The sequence below is a fragment of the Neofelis nebulosa genome, chromosome 5, assembly GCF_028018385.1.
Source record: "Neofelis nebulosa isolate mNeoNeb1 chromosome 5, mNeoNeb1.pri, whole genome shotgun sequence".
NCBI lineage: Eukaryota > Metazoa > Chordata > Mammalia > Carnivora > Felidae > Neofelis > Neofelis nebulosa.
The window spans coordinates 64,200,827-64,217,723 of NC_080786.1; the positions used below are offsets into that span (position 1 = coordinate 64,200,827).

A 16,897-nucleotide genomic window follows, 5' to 3' on the forward strand; every position below is an offset into this window, starting at 1 on the left:
CAATGCTATTTCAGCCTCCATGCCTTGGCACAGGCTGTCTCCTTGGCCAGGAATATCTGTCTGATTGTCCTTCCTGGGCTTAATTACTCTACCTCACTGTCAAGATCAAACTTTATAAGTAGCTTGGTTCATGAATTTTATAACTTTATTATAAAATGGATTCGTTTCACTTATAAATATTTGGGGCGAGGTTGTATAATTGTGAGTTCCCCTGCAGGCAAAGGGGCACTTTTTCATCTTTGAATTTCCAGTGCCCATCAGAAACTCAGTTTTCGGTAAATGTTTATTGAATATATTAATGGGAAAAAAACACACAGTAAATTAAACACTAAATGCCCTTCTTTGTTAATTGGAGACCTATAGCAATGTGGCTGAGATGATGGATTTCAAAGATACAGTTAAATCGTGCAGGCTGAAATAGTCACCCCACCATGTACACATTACATTGAGCCAGACACTTAATAAGTCCAGTCTTCTCATCTCTGTAATGGTGCTGCTAATGGAAGTTGTTTTGCAGGTTACTGAAAGGATTAAATAATCAGAATATAGAAGGTGCTTGAGAGAGTCTGGCTCGTAATAATCACTCCCGCAGTGTTAGTTACCATTATTATTATTTCTGGCTGCAACATAACAAAGGCACTTAGAGAGGCACTTGAGAACCAAATCAGTTTTAAGCACATCCACTGCAATGGTATTTGATAGCACAGTGCTGCAATTCTCCCGGTTTTACCTACTCAGCATCCTTCCCATCCTTTCCTCAAATATCTCGCGTGTTTTTCTTTCGTGAATCGTCCTTTCATGAATCATCCAGCCCTTAGTCCCTGTAGCTTCCAGGGCCAGGCACCCAATCCAGATATGGAAGAAGGAAACAAGGGTTGGCTCAGGAATGGGGACGTGAGCCAAGCTGCACCACTGATATTCAGACTGGCACTCTGCTGGGACTAACAATAACGAAGTAATTAGAACATGAGCCTGGACCTGTTGGTGGGAGGAAAGCAGAGCACAAAGAGAGAGAGAGCCAACATTCCTAATCACACTATGTGACTTCCAATAATTTCCATTTTCAGCTTCATTTCGTTTGAGGGGGGCTTTGGTACTACACCCCACAGTGTCCTGAGCAATAGGATCAGAACCAGTCATTGTAAAGGTGAAAGCCTATGGCATTAGGTTATTATCTCCTTAAGTCCTGTGTGGGCTTCAAGGTATCATTGTAAAGGGACTGGTTTACACCAGGAATTTTTCTCCAAATGAAAATGAGAATCATTTACAGGGTGATCAAAGAACCACAGTCTCTTCACATATGGTGGCCAGAAAGCAGCAAATCTAAAAGCCTAGAGAAGTGCCCCTCTGACTTTCACGAATCTGGAGTTCCTTGAGGAGCTTGTAGAAAAGGCAGGTTCTGAGGGTCCCCTAGGACCCTTTCTCATGAAGACCACCAGAGGGCTGACAGTTCACTGAAGCTAGTGGTCCACTTTGAGAAATGTTGTTTAGATATTGTAGGCAAATCTAGAGTACACAAACCCAGCTGGGAAGGAATCCCCAGAAAGCTGCGAAATGAAGAAATTCTCATAATTATTTCAGGAACTAAAACAACTTCAAAGACTGAGTCTGAGTCGAAGTACTAATTCTGAAGCAAATATTGGCAATTTTGGAAGTGTCTCGGCATTAAAACCAGAAGAGCAGAAGCATTATATCCAGTTCTCTTTGTGGCTATTTTCTATTAAAAAAAAAAAAAAAGAAAGTGGTGTAGAATAAAAACAATAATTTAAAAATTGATTTCAAGCTTATGGTTTTATCAATTTCATTACAATAAACTATAGTAACTTTGCAGTAGATCACTGCAGACAATTAACAAAGACGACCTTTGAGAATTCATCTCCATTTTTAACAGAGCAGCTATAATGAGCGCAATTATAATAATTGGTAAGAAGTGTTTGCAGCATTCCATAATACACAAAAGACAACATGGCAATATGAAATAGATTGTTTTCTGAGGATACCACACAAATTCCACAAAGGAAATCACACACTGACTGTAGTGTGTAAGGGGGTGATACAAAAGTCATTTGATGCTGTATCAGACACCGAGGGAAATAAGAAAACTATCTCCTGATGTGCTATCCATATTTATCTTTGATAAAGCGCCAATGGTTACAAAATAGTCAATGATGTGCCTGAATCAGGGAAACTACTCAGCCTTTTCAACCAGGGTTCCCTTAGAAAATTAAGCCTAAATAACATAAAGCATACATTGTATGCAACGGATCGACTCCCTATGTGCTGGCAACAGCCTTAGCTCTGTATCATCCTCCAGAGAATTGAGAAAAGAGACTCCCAAGTTATTTTCTGTTGAGCTTCGCTATCTTGTGGAACCCAGTTTAAAAGGGCTAACTGACACTCCTTAAACTGAGAATACATACGCTGGGATAAAAAGCTGTGTTGATTCCAAAGCAAGGTGGTCTAACAATAGTCAGTGGTTCTTCAAGCAACTTGCAGTCTCAAAAATAGAACCAGAAACTAGAAAAGTAATATCCAGTGCTCTCAAGTCATATTTTGTGCATCAACATACAGCCTTGTGCGCTGAGATTAATGATGTCAATGGAAATCAACTGTCGGTTCCACAGAGCCACACAACAGAACTTTGCAGCATGAATGTCTTGGACCCCACCCACAACCAGCAATTGTTAAACTGCCAAGTGCATCACATTATGTGAAGATCCTATTCAATCCAGGGAAAATACAGTAGTATGACTTCAGCAGAATTGCAAAACAAATTGACTTGTTTTGTGGTAAAAACTTTGCAAAGGGTTTACAAACTTATAATGGGTTTCTGTGTAGATACTGATAGTACCTGATCTTGACTTTTGTGTCAGATTTGCTAACTGACCACACCAGTATCCATTCTCCCTTCCTGCCTGACTAACAGAACCCAGATTTTTTTTTTTTTAATTTTTTTTTTCAACGTTTTTTGATTTATTTTTGGGACAGAGAGAGACAGAGCATGAACGGGGGAGGGGCAGAGAGAGAGGGAGACACAGAATCGGAAACAGGCTCCAGGCTCCGAGCCATCAGCCCAGAGCCCGACGCGGGGCTCGAACTCACGGACCGCGAGATCGTGACCTGGCTGAAGTCGGACGCTTAACCGACTGCGCCACCCAGGCGCCCCCAGAACCCAGATTTTTAACTGCACATATTGGGAGAATAAAAAACTACATTTCCCAGTTTCCCTTGCAGCTAGGTACACCCAATGAAAGCAGAAGTTAACTAGAAATGTTGTATACAAGTAGACAAGATTTTAGTGGAAGGAGCTCTTTTCTGTACCCTTCTGCTCCCACCCACTCACTCTTCTTTTCTTGCCGCCAAAGAATGTGATCAATTGAAATCTGACAACCACCTTGAACCATGGAAGTGACCTTTAGGGTGGAAGACACTTGGTCACACTGTTGCCATATATCCCTGGGCTATAGATTCCAGACTCCTTTAACATGAGAGAGCAAGACACTTGCATTGTGCTCCAGCCTTTGTTATTTTGAGTTTTCTGTTTCAAGTGGCAGAATCTAAACCTAATACATATAGTCTACATGCAGTTTCTTATTCAGTAAAGGCCAGGTGAACTAATAAACTAATAGGGATTAAGTATCTGAACTGGTTTGCAACCTCTGAAATTTGAATAATGTATTTGAAAAAATAAAATAAATAAATGAAAGGACAAATAAAAGGGAGTAGTACTTTATCAAAGTGCCAATAAACATGGGAACGATTTTTTGCCACTGAAAGATATCTATAATTTAAAGATGAATTCAGATCATTAATAAGGAAAGGAAGGCAGTTCGAAGTGTGGTATAAATGAACATTAGTGAAATCAGTATTACGGTAGACAGTGTATCATATAATGTATACTTATCAAAGGTAACAAACTAGGCCAGAAAAGATATATATAGATTGAAGTCTGTCTGACAAACAGATATATTGTGTGCCTTTTTAAAATTTGTATGTTGGTTCTTGGTATCTTCATGTGGTTCATTCATTCTGTGTCTATTTACATCAAATAAACCACTTCTGGGCCAAATGGAAGACTTTGGTCTTTTAGCTTTTATGTACAACAAGCAGACATCTTAGAAAAATCCCCAGAACAATAGAAAATTATTAACATATTTTTGATGTCCGGTGTGTGTTTTCAAGTCTGATTTTTGCTCTGTACTCTCAAAAAGGCATTAAAATATTTTAAATAGCCGCAGCAAAAAGATTGAAAGCATAAGATTGTATTTAAAATAAAGTCTATTCCTTTTGATCATCCAGGCAGAAATTTTGTTTCAGTGTTGCTCCATAATAACAAGAATTTTTGGTTATTTGGTCAATAATTTCGAGGAGGGAAATGTTTGTGTTAAATATCCTACTAGGATTTTAGAGCTACCCAAACTCTTATCTACTCCAGCGTTAGGTGGACCTTTGGGAAAACTGTTAAGACCCATCTCTTCTGTGTAATCTCTGTATTATTCTTTTAAAACCTTCAAATCCGTGTTCTGTCTTCATATGCAAATATCCTTGGTTGTGTTTATGTAAATTTTTGAAACACATTATTCGCTCTACATAAGGCAGTGTGTAGGTTTCTAATTTAATTAGAATGGTTTATCCCTGGTCTTCTCAGTCAGATGTTGAATACTCTTACTGCTCTATGTTAAGCTCAGTGGGGAAATATCTTAGATGTTTAAGAAGATTCTATTTCTGAAAAATGATTTTTTCACTAATTTCTCTATCATAACTATATAGCTACTGCGATGGCAAAATAAAGATACATTACCCCTGTGACATCCATAACCTTAATGGCTGCAAGCTGGCCCGTTTTAACATGACGACCCTGTAAAGAAAAAAAAGTAATAATAGAAGACTTTAGTTCTGATAAGCAATGTCTACAGTCAGTTCCAACTATAGAGAACAATTATCTAGATCACTGTTATAGAACACCGATAGGGAAGACAGACAGGCAGAGATGGACAGACAGATACACACACACACACACACACACACACACACACAGAAATCTTAAATGCTTTAAGGATCAATTTCTATTTAGCATTTACTTTGTAAAACATCTCCATCATTTTGGTTTTTTGGGTTTGTTTTCATAATGGTTGTCAAGTTAACCAAAAAAAGGCAATATTCAATAACTTGTTTTTATCTTCTCTCCAAGGTAAGGGCTAGTGTGAGAGGAAGGGGAGCTAGGTCTGGGTGTGGAGACACAAGTATCTCCTCTGTCAGAAAATACTCAGTAGGTGAAGAAACTTTAGTTTCCTTGATTATGAAAATATCTTGTATTAATAGTCTCAACTGGATATGACTCTGCTATTACTTGAGACTGTAAGTTTATCTCTATCTTAAAAGTGAGGCTAGAATAAAACAGATAGCAATAAATCTAAATTTGTGATCAAAGGGACAGCATTGAACAGAAGCAACTATTTCCCCGAAAACGGGCAACTTGGGTCTTTGGAACCACAATGAAGTGTCAACCACACAGAATCAGAAGAGAATAGGGTGTGGTGAGGGGCCAACACCAGAACAGAAGATTTCTCTTCACTTGCTCCTTGAGAAACGTGAAGTCTACCTCCCACTCTCACACAGTAGCAGGGATGACCAATACGTCTAACTTCTAAATGCATTTCATATATGTCTTCTAAAATACATTTCAACTATGACTGCTCCCCGGGAGTGTGATGCTGCTTCCAAGATCAGTTGGATTCAAATCCCAGCTGCATAGCCTTAGGCGAGTCTCTTAACCGTCTTGGCTTCAGTTTCTTCATCTGAAAAATGGAGATAACGGTACCTGACTCCTGGGATGGCCGTGAAAATTAAATGTGATTATGTATATAAAGTGTTTGACAATGCCTGGCACAGATCAGCTGTCAGCAGATGCTGCCTATGATTGTTTGTGACCCTGTCCTGTGCTTCATGTTAAATGTCGTCTTTCCTTCTAGGCCACGTGACTCATGAAGGCCTGGGTCATGTCTCATCGTTGTGTTTCCAGTACCTGGAATGGTGGGTGCTCACCCCACAGATGAAGTGGTGTGTTTATGGATGAAAACAGCAGGTGATGGGCGCTTGGAGTTGGGAAGAGGGGAGAGGCTTAGTGCTGTCTGCCCCTTTGTGTCTCATCTTTCTCAGCTTTTTGCATCTATTTTCTCTGACTCTAGTAGCACTTCCTTCACCTTCCAGCCTCCCATCCTGCTCCCTTTCCTCCTTGGTCAGGAAAGAGCTAAAAGAAGGAGGCATCAAGTTGGTAACTCAATATGGACACGGCACAGCCCCTCCTACTTATTTCGACCTTCAAGACAGTAAGGGAGGAGCCGGGAGTGTCACCTCTCAGAGCCCTGAACTGAAGCTCCAGAGGCCTGAGTCCTGTCCAGGTTCTGCTCATGACCAGTAGGTTCATCCGAGACAAGTGATGTAACCCATCTGAGCCCTGGTTCCTTCCCCTGCAAAATGTGGGGGAAAAGGGCTCAGTGGCTGAAAGTGAGGGGAGCAAGTATTATTGTTACCACCACCCCTTTCCACTGCAAAGAGCATTTGGAAATAGTTTTGGCAATGACTGAGTGAGTAGTGTAGTGCTACTGCAATTCAGTGTCCAGAGATCAGGAATATTAACTTCAGGCAGAGAGTTAATCTCACACAAGGGAGAAGTAGCAACAGCGCCCTCTGTTGATAAACACTAAACGGCCTCTGGAATTGTCCAGGTCCCAGTAAGAGTCTATGGTGCTGTAATGTTGACCACAGCAAAGGAATCAACAGCTTTTCTTTGGGAATACAGTTGAACCCTGAACAGTGTGAGGGTCGGGACACTGACCCCTGTGGAGTCAAAAATCCATGCATAACTTTTGACTTCTCAAAAACTTAACAAATAATAATCTACTATTCACCAAAAGCCTTACCAATAACATAGATCGGTTGGTTAACATATATCTTGGGGCACTTCTGTGGCTCAGTCGGTGGCTTTTGATTTCTGCTCAGGTCTTGATCTCACAGTTCATGAGTTTGAGCCCTGCGCTGGGCTCTGCGCTGACGGTGTGGAGCCTGCTTGGAATTCTTTCTCTCTTTCTCTCTCTCTTTCTCTCTGCCTCTCCCCTGCTTGCACTCTTGCACTCTTTCTCTCTCTCTCAAAAATAAATAAACATTAAAAAATATATGTCCTATAGTGATATATATTATGGACTGTATTCTTACAATAAAGTAAGCTAGAGAAAAGAAAATGTTACTAAGAAAATCATAAAGAAGAGAAAATACATTTACAATATATACTGTAAGAAATCTGCATGTAAGTGGACCAATGCAGTTCAAGCTCGTGCTGTTCAGGGGTCAACTGTATAAAGTCTTTAAAGTAAGGGCCATAAATCATACCTTAAACAATGGCTGTTTCTCTACTAAAGCACTAAAGAGGGTAGAGAAACTGAAGGCAAATATAGAGGGTCTGAATGGTATCCTAGAGCTGATTCACCTTGAAATTATTATTATTATTATTTTTTTTTTGAGAGAGAGAAACAGAGTGAGTGGGGAGGGGCAGAGACAGAGTGAGAGAGAGAATCCCAAGCAGACTCCACATTATCAGCACGGAGCCCGATGCAGGGCTTGAACCCACGAATTGTGAGATCATGACTTCAGCCAAAACCAAAAGCCAGACACTTAACTGACTGAGCCACCCAAGCGTCCCCACCTTGAAATTCTTTTAATGGCTCCATACAGCCAGATAAGGGCAAAACCACCTGCATATAGCTTGCAGGGCCTTCTACGAACTGGGCCTCTATCTGCCATACCACCTTGGTAGGCTCCCATCTGCTCTTATTCCGTGGTCCTTGAGACTAAACTATTTGTGTTCTCTAAATGTACTATATTGTTTCTTGCCTCTCTGATGATGTGTTTCCTTGGCCTAAGACACCCTCACCTCCTGAATCCCTAGTAAACTTATTCACTCTTGTCAGATTCAACTTAAGTACCACCTTCTCTGAAACCTCACTGTCAATCACTCACCTCTGTGCTACCAATGAACATGTTCATGTTTCTGTTATTGCACTGGGCCCAAAGAACCTGTCCCTCTGTTTTTCCTTCCTACTCTCCCTTCCTTCTTCTCTGGCTTCATTTATAGGAGACCCCTGCCTAGGACCACTCCCCCCAATCTTATATAGAATCCTCCTGGTTCAAGAAGAGGCTTGACCAGCAAACTCTGGTTTGCTCTGACAGCCACCTCTTTCTCTTCCTCTGTGGGAGCCTGAAGCACCTCTGTCAATACGCAGTTTGAGAAACAGTGCACTTGATGTTTAACTCCTTAAGAAACAGGGGATCCTCTTGGAATTAATAATTTGTAACAAAGACGCGTCAACACCTAGTTCTTTCCACCAGCAGCTTGGGAGCCAAGCAGGTCTAGCTCTTGGTCCGGGCCCAAGGTCAGGGAGCAGACATAATACAAGCAATCCATTTCATATTTCAAACACAAGGCACTGGGCAGTTCTTGGTCTGAAATAAATAAATATCTGCTACTTTTTTGAATGTAGAGTATGTTGTTGTTTGGTATTTGTTTTTATTTTAGTAACTGCTCTAATGTCATTAAAGGCAACACTGAGAAAAAAAAAATTAACCTACTTCTCTCCCATTTTAAATTTCACTTCTAAGCTGAAGAATAGTTCTCGATGGCTCTGACAGATGACTGAATAATACACCCCGGGATGGCAGTTTGGGCTTAAATGAGATCCTGGAGATGGAACAATTAGCAGCCTCAGCTCAGTCCCGGGCAAAGGCATCCCCCGCACTCTGGAATAGGAAGGCTGCTGAGCTGTCAACCTTTGATAGAGGAGGGCCACAAAGGAGGCCCCCTGGCACGAGGTGCCTTTTACATCACTGGAGAATGTCAACCTCAATTAGGATCCAGATTAAGGCTGACTTTGAGGGAATAGCCAGGAGTCAGCTGACCTAAAGATCACTAGAAACTTGAGGTGCCGTCATTGTTAGGACAGTGTTTGAAGAGGCACGTAAAGTGTTCATAAAGTCACAAATGAATTGAGTAGGAAGAGACCCTAAGGTGCCTAATCCACTGCCCTTTTTGAGATGAGGCCAATATCTTACAATTAATGAGGACCTAATGCCAGGGCACTTTCTCCTCTTTCCCACTTCTGCCATCCACCTCTTGAATTAAAAATTATTATCACTAAAATTAAAAAAATTATTTTAAACAAATCTTCTTTTCATATTTTACTTAACTGGAGTTAAACATTGAACCATTCATCTCTATTTCAGGTAGGGTTTAAAAGAAAAAAAATTTTTATTTGAGTGCAAGGCAACATGACAGGAGAATTTTATTTTATTTTTTACTTTATTAAAAAAATAATTTTTTTAATGTTGATTTATTTTTGAGAGACAGAGAGAGAGAGTGCGAGTGGGGGACAGGCAGAGAGGGAGGGAGACACAGAATCTGAAGCAGGCTCCAGGCTCCACGCTGTATGACAGGAGAATTTTAAAGTGAAAATTTAACATTACCCCTAATTTTAATTTATTTTCACTTATGAAAGAAACAAAAAATCTAAACATAGACTCCATCTATATTTGGATCTAAAATACATATTCAACCAAAGACAAAATAATTTTTATTCTGAAAAAAAAACCTGAAAGGGAGACAAATGGTTAAAATTTTTTTCTCCACAAAAATTAGAAAAAAAAATATCTTATTTAACTGTAGTTGCTGAGTCATTTTTAATAAAAGAATGAAGTGGTTTTTTTTTCCCTGAAATAACCAACAATAACAAAAATAACAGACTAATTCTAGAAAGGCATAATTGGTATTCGAGTAGGATCCAAGCCTATTGCCAATCATGTCCTCAAGTATAATAAGCCTGTACCCAAGAAAGGAGGAAGAATGGGCCTCATATCCAGGAAAGCAAAGGGTGTGGGGTCACTCAGAACTGGTGAGTGTGGTCCCGCCCCATCCTCAGACACACATACAAACACACTCTCTCCCCTTCTTCCTTTCTTTTTCCTCACACTTGAGGTTAAAAAAAACCCTATCTGCTGGTTCTTGTTCTTTGCAAAATAACTCAACACTGCAGTGAAATCTAAATCACTCAAGGATTATAGTACTCTACCCCTTTACCTCCTTCCTAAAATGAATGCAAAAGAAAAACAATGGTTTTGTCTGAAATAGCCATGTAAGCCTTGGCTCTGTTATTGCTGTTATTTTTTTAAGGAACAGCAAGATGGCTTTAGAGCTGGTAGCCTGAGGCTAGCCTGGAAGAAAGAGTACTTTCATTTCTAGGTCACTGAAATACATCTGTTTCCAGCAGAGCACATGAGCAAACTGGGTTTGTGGAAAATGCAGACACTCTACCTACTCTTTCCTTCCCTGCTGTCCAAGGGCTCCCTTACAGGTAGAATGTTTTTAGCTCCTTGTGTTTAGCTTAGATTAGATCTCCCCTTTATCGAGGAAGACTTCACTTTCCTAATTGCAATTTCCTGATCATAGCCAATGCTATGATTTTCAAAATGTGCATCATAAGAACCATGAAAATTGGAGCACCTGGCTGGCTCAGTCACTAAAGCATGTGACTGCTGATCTCAGTGTCGTCAGTTCAAGCCCCATGTTGGGCACAGAGCTAACTTAAAAATAAACAAAACCCCACAAAGAACCATGAAAATAAATCAAATCAAATGGAAAAAAATCAGTGTAGAACATGTAGTAATGGCAGCCGTTGTTTCATGGATCAAATGTCATGGTTACATCTATCTATCATCTATCATTGATGCTATACTGCACCACCCAGACTTTTCCTTCAAGACCAAAACATCTGATAGCTCTCAGCCAGTTCGATCTCTGGAAAGTGCCCTCAGCTACAAAAGCACTGCCAAAGTCATGCTCCCTCCTGAAGACAGACAAATCAATGATTGGTTGACACAGGAGTATAAAAGTCCCAGCCCTCTTGCCTTAAAGTGGGACAATTCTGAAGGACCATCTCAGCTCCTGACGCCTCTAGCGATGGCTGTGGTCTTTGTAAGACTGCACTGCAGTTCTTTCTTCTGCACAATTCTATTTTCTTCATAGGTATAGACCCTAAGACCACTCCTCAGTAAAACTCCTGCATGTAAATCTCCATCTCAGAGTCTGTTTCCAGAGGAACTCTACCTAAGACACCTGGTGACAGCAATGGCTTGAGGAAACAGGTTCTTAGAGTAGCTGCAAGGAGACCCCCATCAGTGGCTCTCGGATAGCCCCTGGCACGCTACAGCAGTGTCACTGTCGGGATGTTCGCTAGTAGGGAAGTGGAGTAGAGTAGGATACAGGTGCAAGAGAATTCACTAGTGATTCCAATATTTCAGACTTTTGAGAGGTCAAAAGAAACAGTAATTAAAAAAGAATGGAATCAGATGGCTTCTGCTTTTGCTGACAGCCATTGATGTACTAGAGAAAAACAAAGAAAAGCCAAGGGCAATTAACCATCAACTGAAGGCAATCTGTGAAAATCATCAGGGAGTTGAGGTTTAAATCCTGAGGCCTGTGCACTGTCTTCAAATAAGATGGGGACATCTCTGCTGTAGGCTCAGAGGGGTCAGGGAAATAGAAGATTTCAAGCTCTCAAGCACATCAGATTGGATGTCTCCTTTTCAAGTTTCAGAGTCTCATTCCTTCCCAATTAGACTCAAGTTGGGGATTCAACCTTTTCTTCTACCCTGATAATTCATTCCTGGGACTGGTCCTAAGCTTTTTCTATCCTCAGGCTGCAGAAGAGAAGAAGTTTTTTTTATTTTTAATGCCACCCAAAATTTTGGTAAAGGGACAACGGCATAGTCAAGCCTGAGAAAGTCATAGTAAGCATGCCTCAGACTTCTCAGGAACGAGGATCAGGTCACCCGAACAGGTCAGCCACATAGACAGCAAAAGTACTAACCAAGGAGAGGAGAAGTGAAATGGATAGTAGAGGAGGGAAATGATGAGCATAAGCTGCAACCATTAGATAAGATGTAGTTGGGGGCTTCTTATAACTTTGTTAAAGAGAAGAGACCAGCTAGAATACTAGAGGAGCTGTTTCCAAATGTATACAAAATAGGCAGGTCCAAGCGTCACAAGGGATTGACTATAACGGATGTTGTGGTGTGCCACACAAATCCCTTCTTCAGTACCTAGGTGTTCTGCTTCTTCAGGAGCTGCCCTTAGCCAAAGAGAACAGCTAGACCCAAGGTCATACTCCCTGACTAGAGGGAGTAAGCATTCGATGACTATTAATGAAGGTAGCAAGCGTTCAGTGACTGGTAGATGTGGGAATATAAAAGCCTGCATCACTTATGTGAAGGTGGAACAACTCTGAAGGGCCATCCCAACTCCAAATCTCCTTTTTGGGATTTTTGGGATTGCCTAGGGCCTTGTAAGTGCATTCAACTTCTTCCTCTGCTCAAAACTATCTTTACTCTCCCACAGGTGTTAATTCTGAGAACACTCCCCAAAATACTTCCTATAATCTCTGTCCTCAAAATTTGTTTCCCAGGGAACTCCATCAAAGGCTCCTTTCTTTCTTTCTTTCTTTCTTTCTTTCTTTCTTTCTTTCTTTCTTTCTTTCTTTCTTTCTTTCTTTCTTTCTTTCTTCCTTCTTCCATTCTTCCTTTACTCTTTCTCCCTTTCTTCCTATCCTTTCCTTTGTTTCCTTTCCTTCTCTCTCTCTCTCTCCCCTTCCTCCCTTTCTTCCTTTACCTTTTCCTCTTTCTTTCTTCCTTATTTGATATTAATGTATAATATTTCTTACCAGATCTGAGGTGAAAGTTTTTTTGTTTTTTTTTTTTTTGGTTTTTTGTTTGTTTGTTTTGTTTTTTTCATTTTTTACAAAAACTCTGACCTAAAGGATGAACAAAATGAACTAAGTTGAGTGTTAGGAAATATATCCAGATAATGGGAATATGTCCAAAGGTCCTGTTATGCTATGGTTACTAGAGTATTTCAGTAACTAAAAATAGGCCAGTATGGCTGGAGTGGAGAGAAAGTGTCTGGCAAGTCCAAGAAAGGGCTCACAGGCTACTTTGAGGAATTCTGCCTTTATCATAAGACCAATGGACAGCCAGTGAAGGGTCTGAAACAAGGGTGTAAAGTCACCAAGTTTGCATTTTGAGAAGATTGCTCTAGGGGCAGGACAGAGAATAGAGGAAATAGAAAGGATGATGGAAATATAGCATTTATAACGTTAGTTACTAATTAATTCAGTTGAGAGAGGATGGCAACTTGGACTGGGATGGAAGTAAGGGAGTGGGTGAAAAGTGGATGGAATCAAGAGATATTCAGAAGATCGAATCATCAAGGCCAGGGAATGGCTTGGATACATATTTACCCTGCACCTCCTGCACCTCCTACAGTGCTTGGCACAGCAGGGACTCAGAGCAAATAGGTGCTTACTAGTGAGACAAGTAGTGAGATCTGAGGGTTGTAGTCAGGTTCATGGTCAGCACCATCCATATGTCCATATCAGTTTCTTCCACTTCTCGCCATTTCTTTCCTTTTTTTTTTTTTTTAATGTTTATTTATTTTTGAGAGAGAGAGAGAAAGAGGGAGAGGCAAGATGCAAGTCGGGGAGGAGCAGAGGGAGAGAGACACACAGAATCTGAAACAGGCTCCAGGCTCTGAGCTGTTAGCACAGAGATCGACGCAGGGCTCAGACTCACAAACCATGAGATCATGACCTGAGCCAAAGTCAGATGCTTAACCGACTGAGCCACCTGGCGCCCCGTTCCCCCATTTCTATCCAGGCACAAAGTGTACAAGCAGATGGGGTGAGACCGTGAGCAAGAATCTCAATCATCTCACTCATAAATAAGACATGAGAAGACAAATTTAGTAGATGAAATTCCTTTAAACTTGATAGAGAGGCTAATCAACGTGCCCTCTGCACAGATCACAGAGACTAGGAATTGGCTTTAACTTTCCCCCTGAGCTATAATGATGAGAGTGAAGGTGTACTCTTGATTTGCCAGTCCCAGTTAAGATTAAAGCATAGTTAAGAGACCTATCTGGACATCTTCAAGAATGCTACCTTTCTTTGGTACACCATGGCTTGAGTCAAAGAAGTAGACAAAACAACTTCATGAAAAGACTCCAAAGATCCTTCTAATCAAGGAACATGAACTGTCACAGGATATATTTGGACCAGTGTCTGCTCCTAGGGTTTCCCCAGGTTAAATAAGGACTTTATTTTTCCTTGGCCCGTATGTGCCATTCATCAGTAGCATAAAAAAAATCCTGCTCTCCTTATCTGTCGAACTGAGATCCAGCCATCACTTCATCCAGACTTGTGGCAAAGACGAAGCAAGGCACTGACACAGGACAGTTCCCAAGCAACAGCTCCCCATCTCAACACCAGTCACTGTGAATTCCTCTGTTTGGCACCTCTGCGAGACAGAAAATGGATTGTTTTCAAGACTGTTCAGGGCTGGGCCAACTGAGAATGAGGCTTGCTCACAGACACAGGGTGGGGAAGAAAAGACTCTCATTTTTCTTTGTTGGAACCTAGTAGTCTTGTCTTCAGGGCTGACAGTTTGGCTCAGTTTATAAATCAAAATGGATGATTAAAAGGAAAAAAAATCAAATATTCACAATTTTTAGCAGACAATAGTTAATGTATGCAGATTCCATGGCAGGGAGCCTAATGCCTGTACCCAGGAAAGGCACGCACAGCTGAAGTGACAGCAGTGACGAGGCAGACAGGCTGCAGGGTGAGGAGAGCTCAAAAAAGTAGCAGAACCAGTCTCTTGGCCATGGCCTTAAGCCAGGAACACACTTCCCAGTAACCTCTTCTCTCAATCCAAAAAAAGGAGCACAAAACCAAAGACCTTATGGGCTCTCATCTAGTTTACGCCACAGAAGTACCACAATCATTGATGGCTTGTGTACATGAATTTCTGGGAGGATTTTTGAAGCTCCTAGATGCAGGGTTTGAAAGATGGGGAAAGAATATGTATATATAGCCAACTCCTAAGCCTCCCCAATGTTCTACTCCTCCCTGCCCAGCACAAAAGCCCTCCCTATTCCCTGAATCAGGGTGGCCCCTGCGTATACAGATGGCATTTGAAAGCTCTGGTTCCTGGACACCAGTCCAGGATGAAGTGTATACTCAACTTCAGGAAAAGGAGGAAAATAAGGACTCTGTGGCATTTTTTTTTTTCCAGAAAGCCAGAGATATTCAATTTAAGTAGTTTCCATTAAGATACTTGATGGAAAAAAATGTCCTTAATGAAATATTCTTAAAGATTACTCTTTAAAGAGTAAAAGTAAACTTTATGTTGATTTTCAATGGTTATTTTGTTTTTTACTGGGATTTTTCTATTGGGTGACATTTTAGTACTCTGAAATCTGAGAGTCTGAGCACGGTGTTTTAAAATACATGGGTGCAGCACAATAGAGAGGTAAGTAATCTCCTTAAGATACAAAGATGGGCTGTTCTTGACACAGGTTATAAGAGTTCATGCCAACAGTGGACAGCTCCTAATAGCTTAGAGTAGACAGTGTGAAGGATACTGGAGTCAACTCCTGTCTCCTCTGAGCTCACTTAGTCCCCAAAGCCTTTGGACATTCAGTCTGCCAGGCACATGGCTGCTATACTTCTAGAGCCAAAAGCTCCTCAAAGGCAAGGACTTGGCCTGATGTGTCCTCAGTCCTGTCGTTGTCTAGGACAGCATCTGACAAAGAGTAGGTGTTAAATCACACCTGGAAACGTGAAATTTCTAGGCCTAGTGGACCTTGTAAGCTGCCTCAAATCACAGTGAACAGAGAGACTCCAGTGATCCATCATGGCTTAACCTGGGAGAAGTATGACAGAATTTGAGGCAATGTCTACGTCAGAGTGGCAGATAGCTTTTGTCTCAAGCAATAAGAAACTGTAAGAATGGCTCCCAGTATGGTAACTGGAGGAAGAGGCCACTTGCTCAAGAAGGTTTTGTTTTTGTTCCCTTTTCCAAGTGCTAACCAACCCTCTGGGTCACTGGAATGAGCCCTGGAGGTGTGAGCAGGTATTAGAGTTCTGCATTCCACCATCTCACAATTTACCTCACCTAGGAAGGGGTCAGGGAGAGAAAGATATGACAAGAGAGAAGCAAGGCCCAGACACTGCCCTGCTCAAGTTCCTCTATCTCTGCGTTCCCTTTTCCTTCAGAGAATACTAACTGAGGCAGAACAGATTCACCTCTTCTTGGAGAAAAGTAGCTCATTTTGTCAGATTTTTGAATCAACAGTTCCCTCTTCAGAGACTACTTTAGGAGGTGACCCTGTCTTCCCCTCAGTACCTCTGGCAGACCCTTTTGCTCACTCCATCCCACTTCCCAGCTGCAGATTAAGAAGATCTACTATGTTCTCTCCCCAGGCCTGCATCAGTTTGTCAATCACAGCCCAACAGCAGCCCTGTCTTTTTGGAGATTTACAACCATGTGGTCAGGAGTGGGTGGGTTGGCTTTGCATCACGAGGCACCATAGGCAACTAGGCAGAGATAAATAATAATGATGATGATAAAAAAGACAGTGCTACATTTCATTTCACCTAATTTATGGCTTCAATAGGAAGCCAGTCTACCCACAGTGCCGTCTGGGTTACTTAATAACAGAGTGTCTATGGCAGCAGCAAGAACAGGTCTGGAATTGGAGGTATGGGGGAAGGAAAGAACGGCACCGGTGTGGTGAGAAAAAAGCAAAGGGAAAGGACCACTGTGTCCCCAGCTATCATTCTCGGGCAGCAGGGACACAAATAGGGACTCACTTGACTATCAGGGCTGTTGATGAATAAACTCTCTCCCACAGTGTCCTCAAACCCCCAGAAGTTTTAATTAAAACATAAGAAATGTCAGCTGGAGAAGCACTGGAATATAATTAGGGCCCACCAAATCTAAAGTAATGCGGGGAGAG

At 41.3% G+C, this 16,897-nt stretch overlaps 1 protein-coding gene across 9 annotated transcripts in view; it reads right to left on the reverse strand.

Annotated features, from left to right (window-relative positions):
* The window catches only part of TNIK (TRAF2 and NCK interacting kinase), a 399,936-nt gene that overhangs the window by 161,648 nt on the left and 221,391 nt on the right, over positions 1-16,897 (reverse strand). For all 9 annotated transcript variants that reach the window (XM_058732385.1, XM_058732383.1, XM_058732381.1 and 6 more), the window contains exon 3: positions 4,802-4,858. In XM_058732385.1, the coding sequence (XP_058588368.1) occupies positions 4,802-4,858 (57 nt within the window). The remainder of the gene's footprint in view (positions 1-4,801; positions 4,859-16,897) is intronic.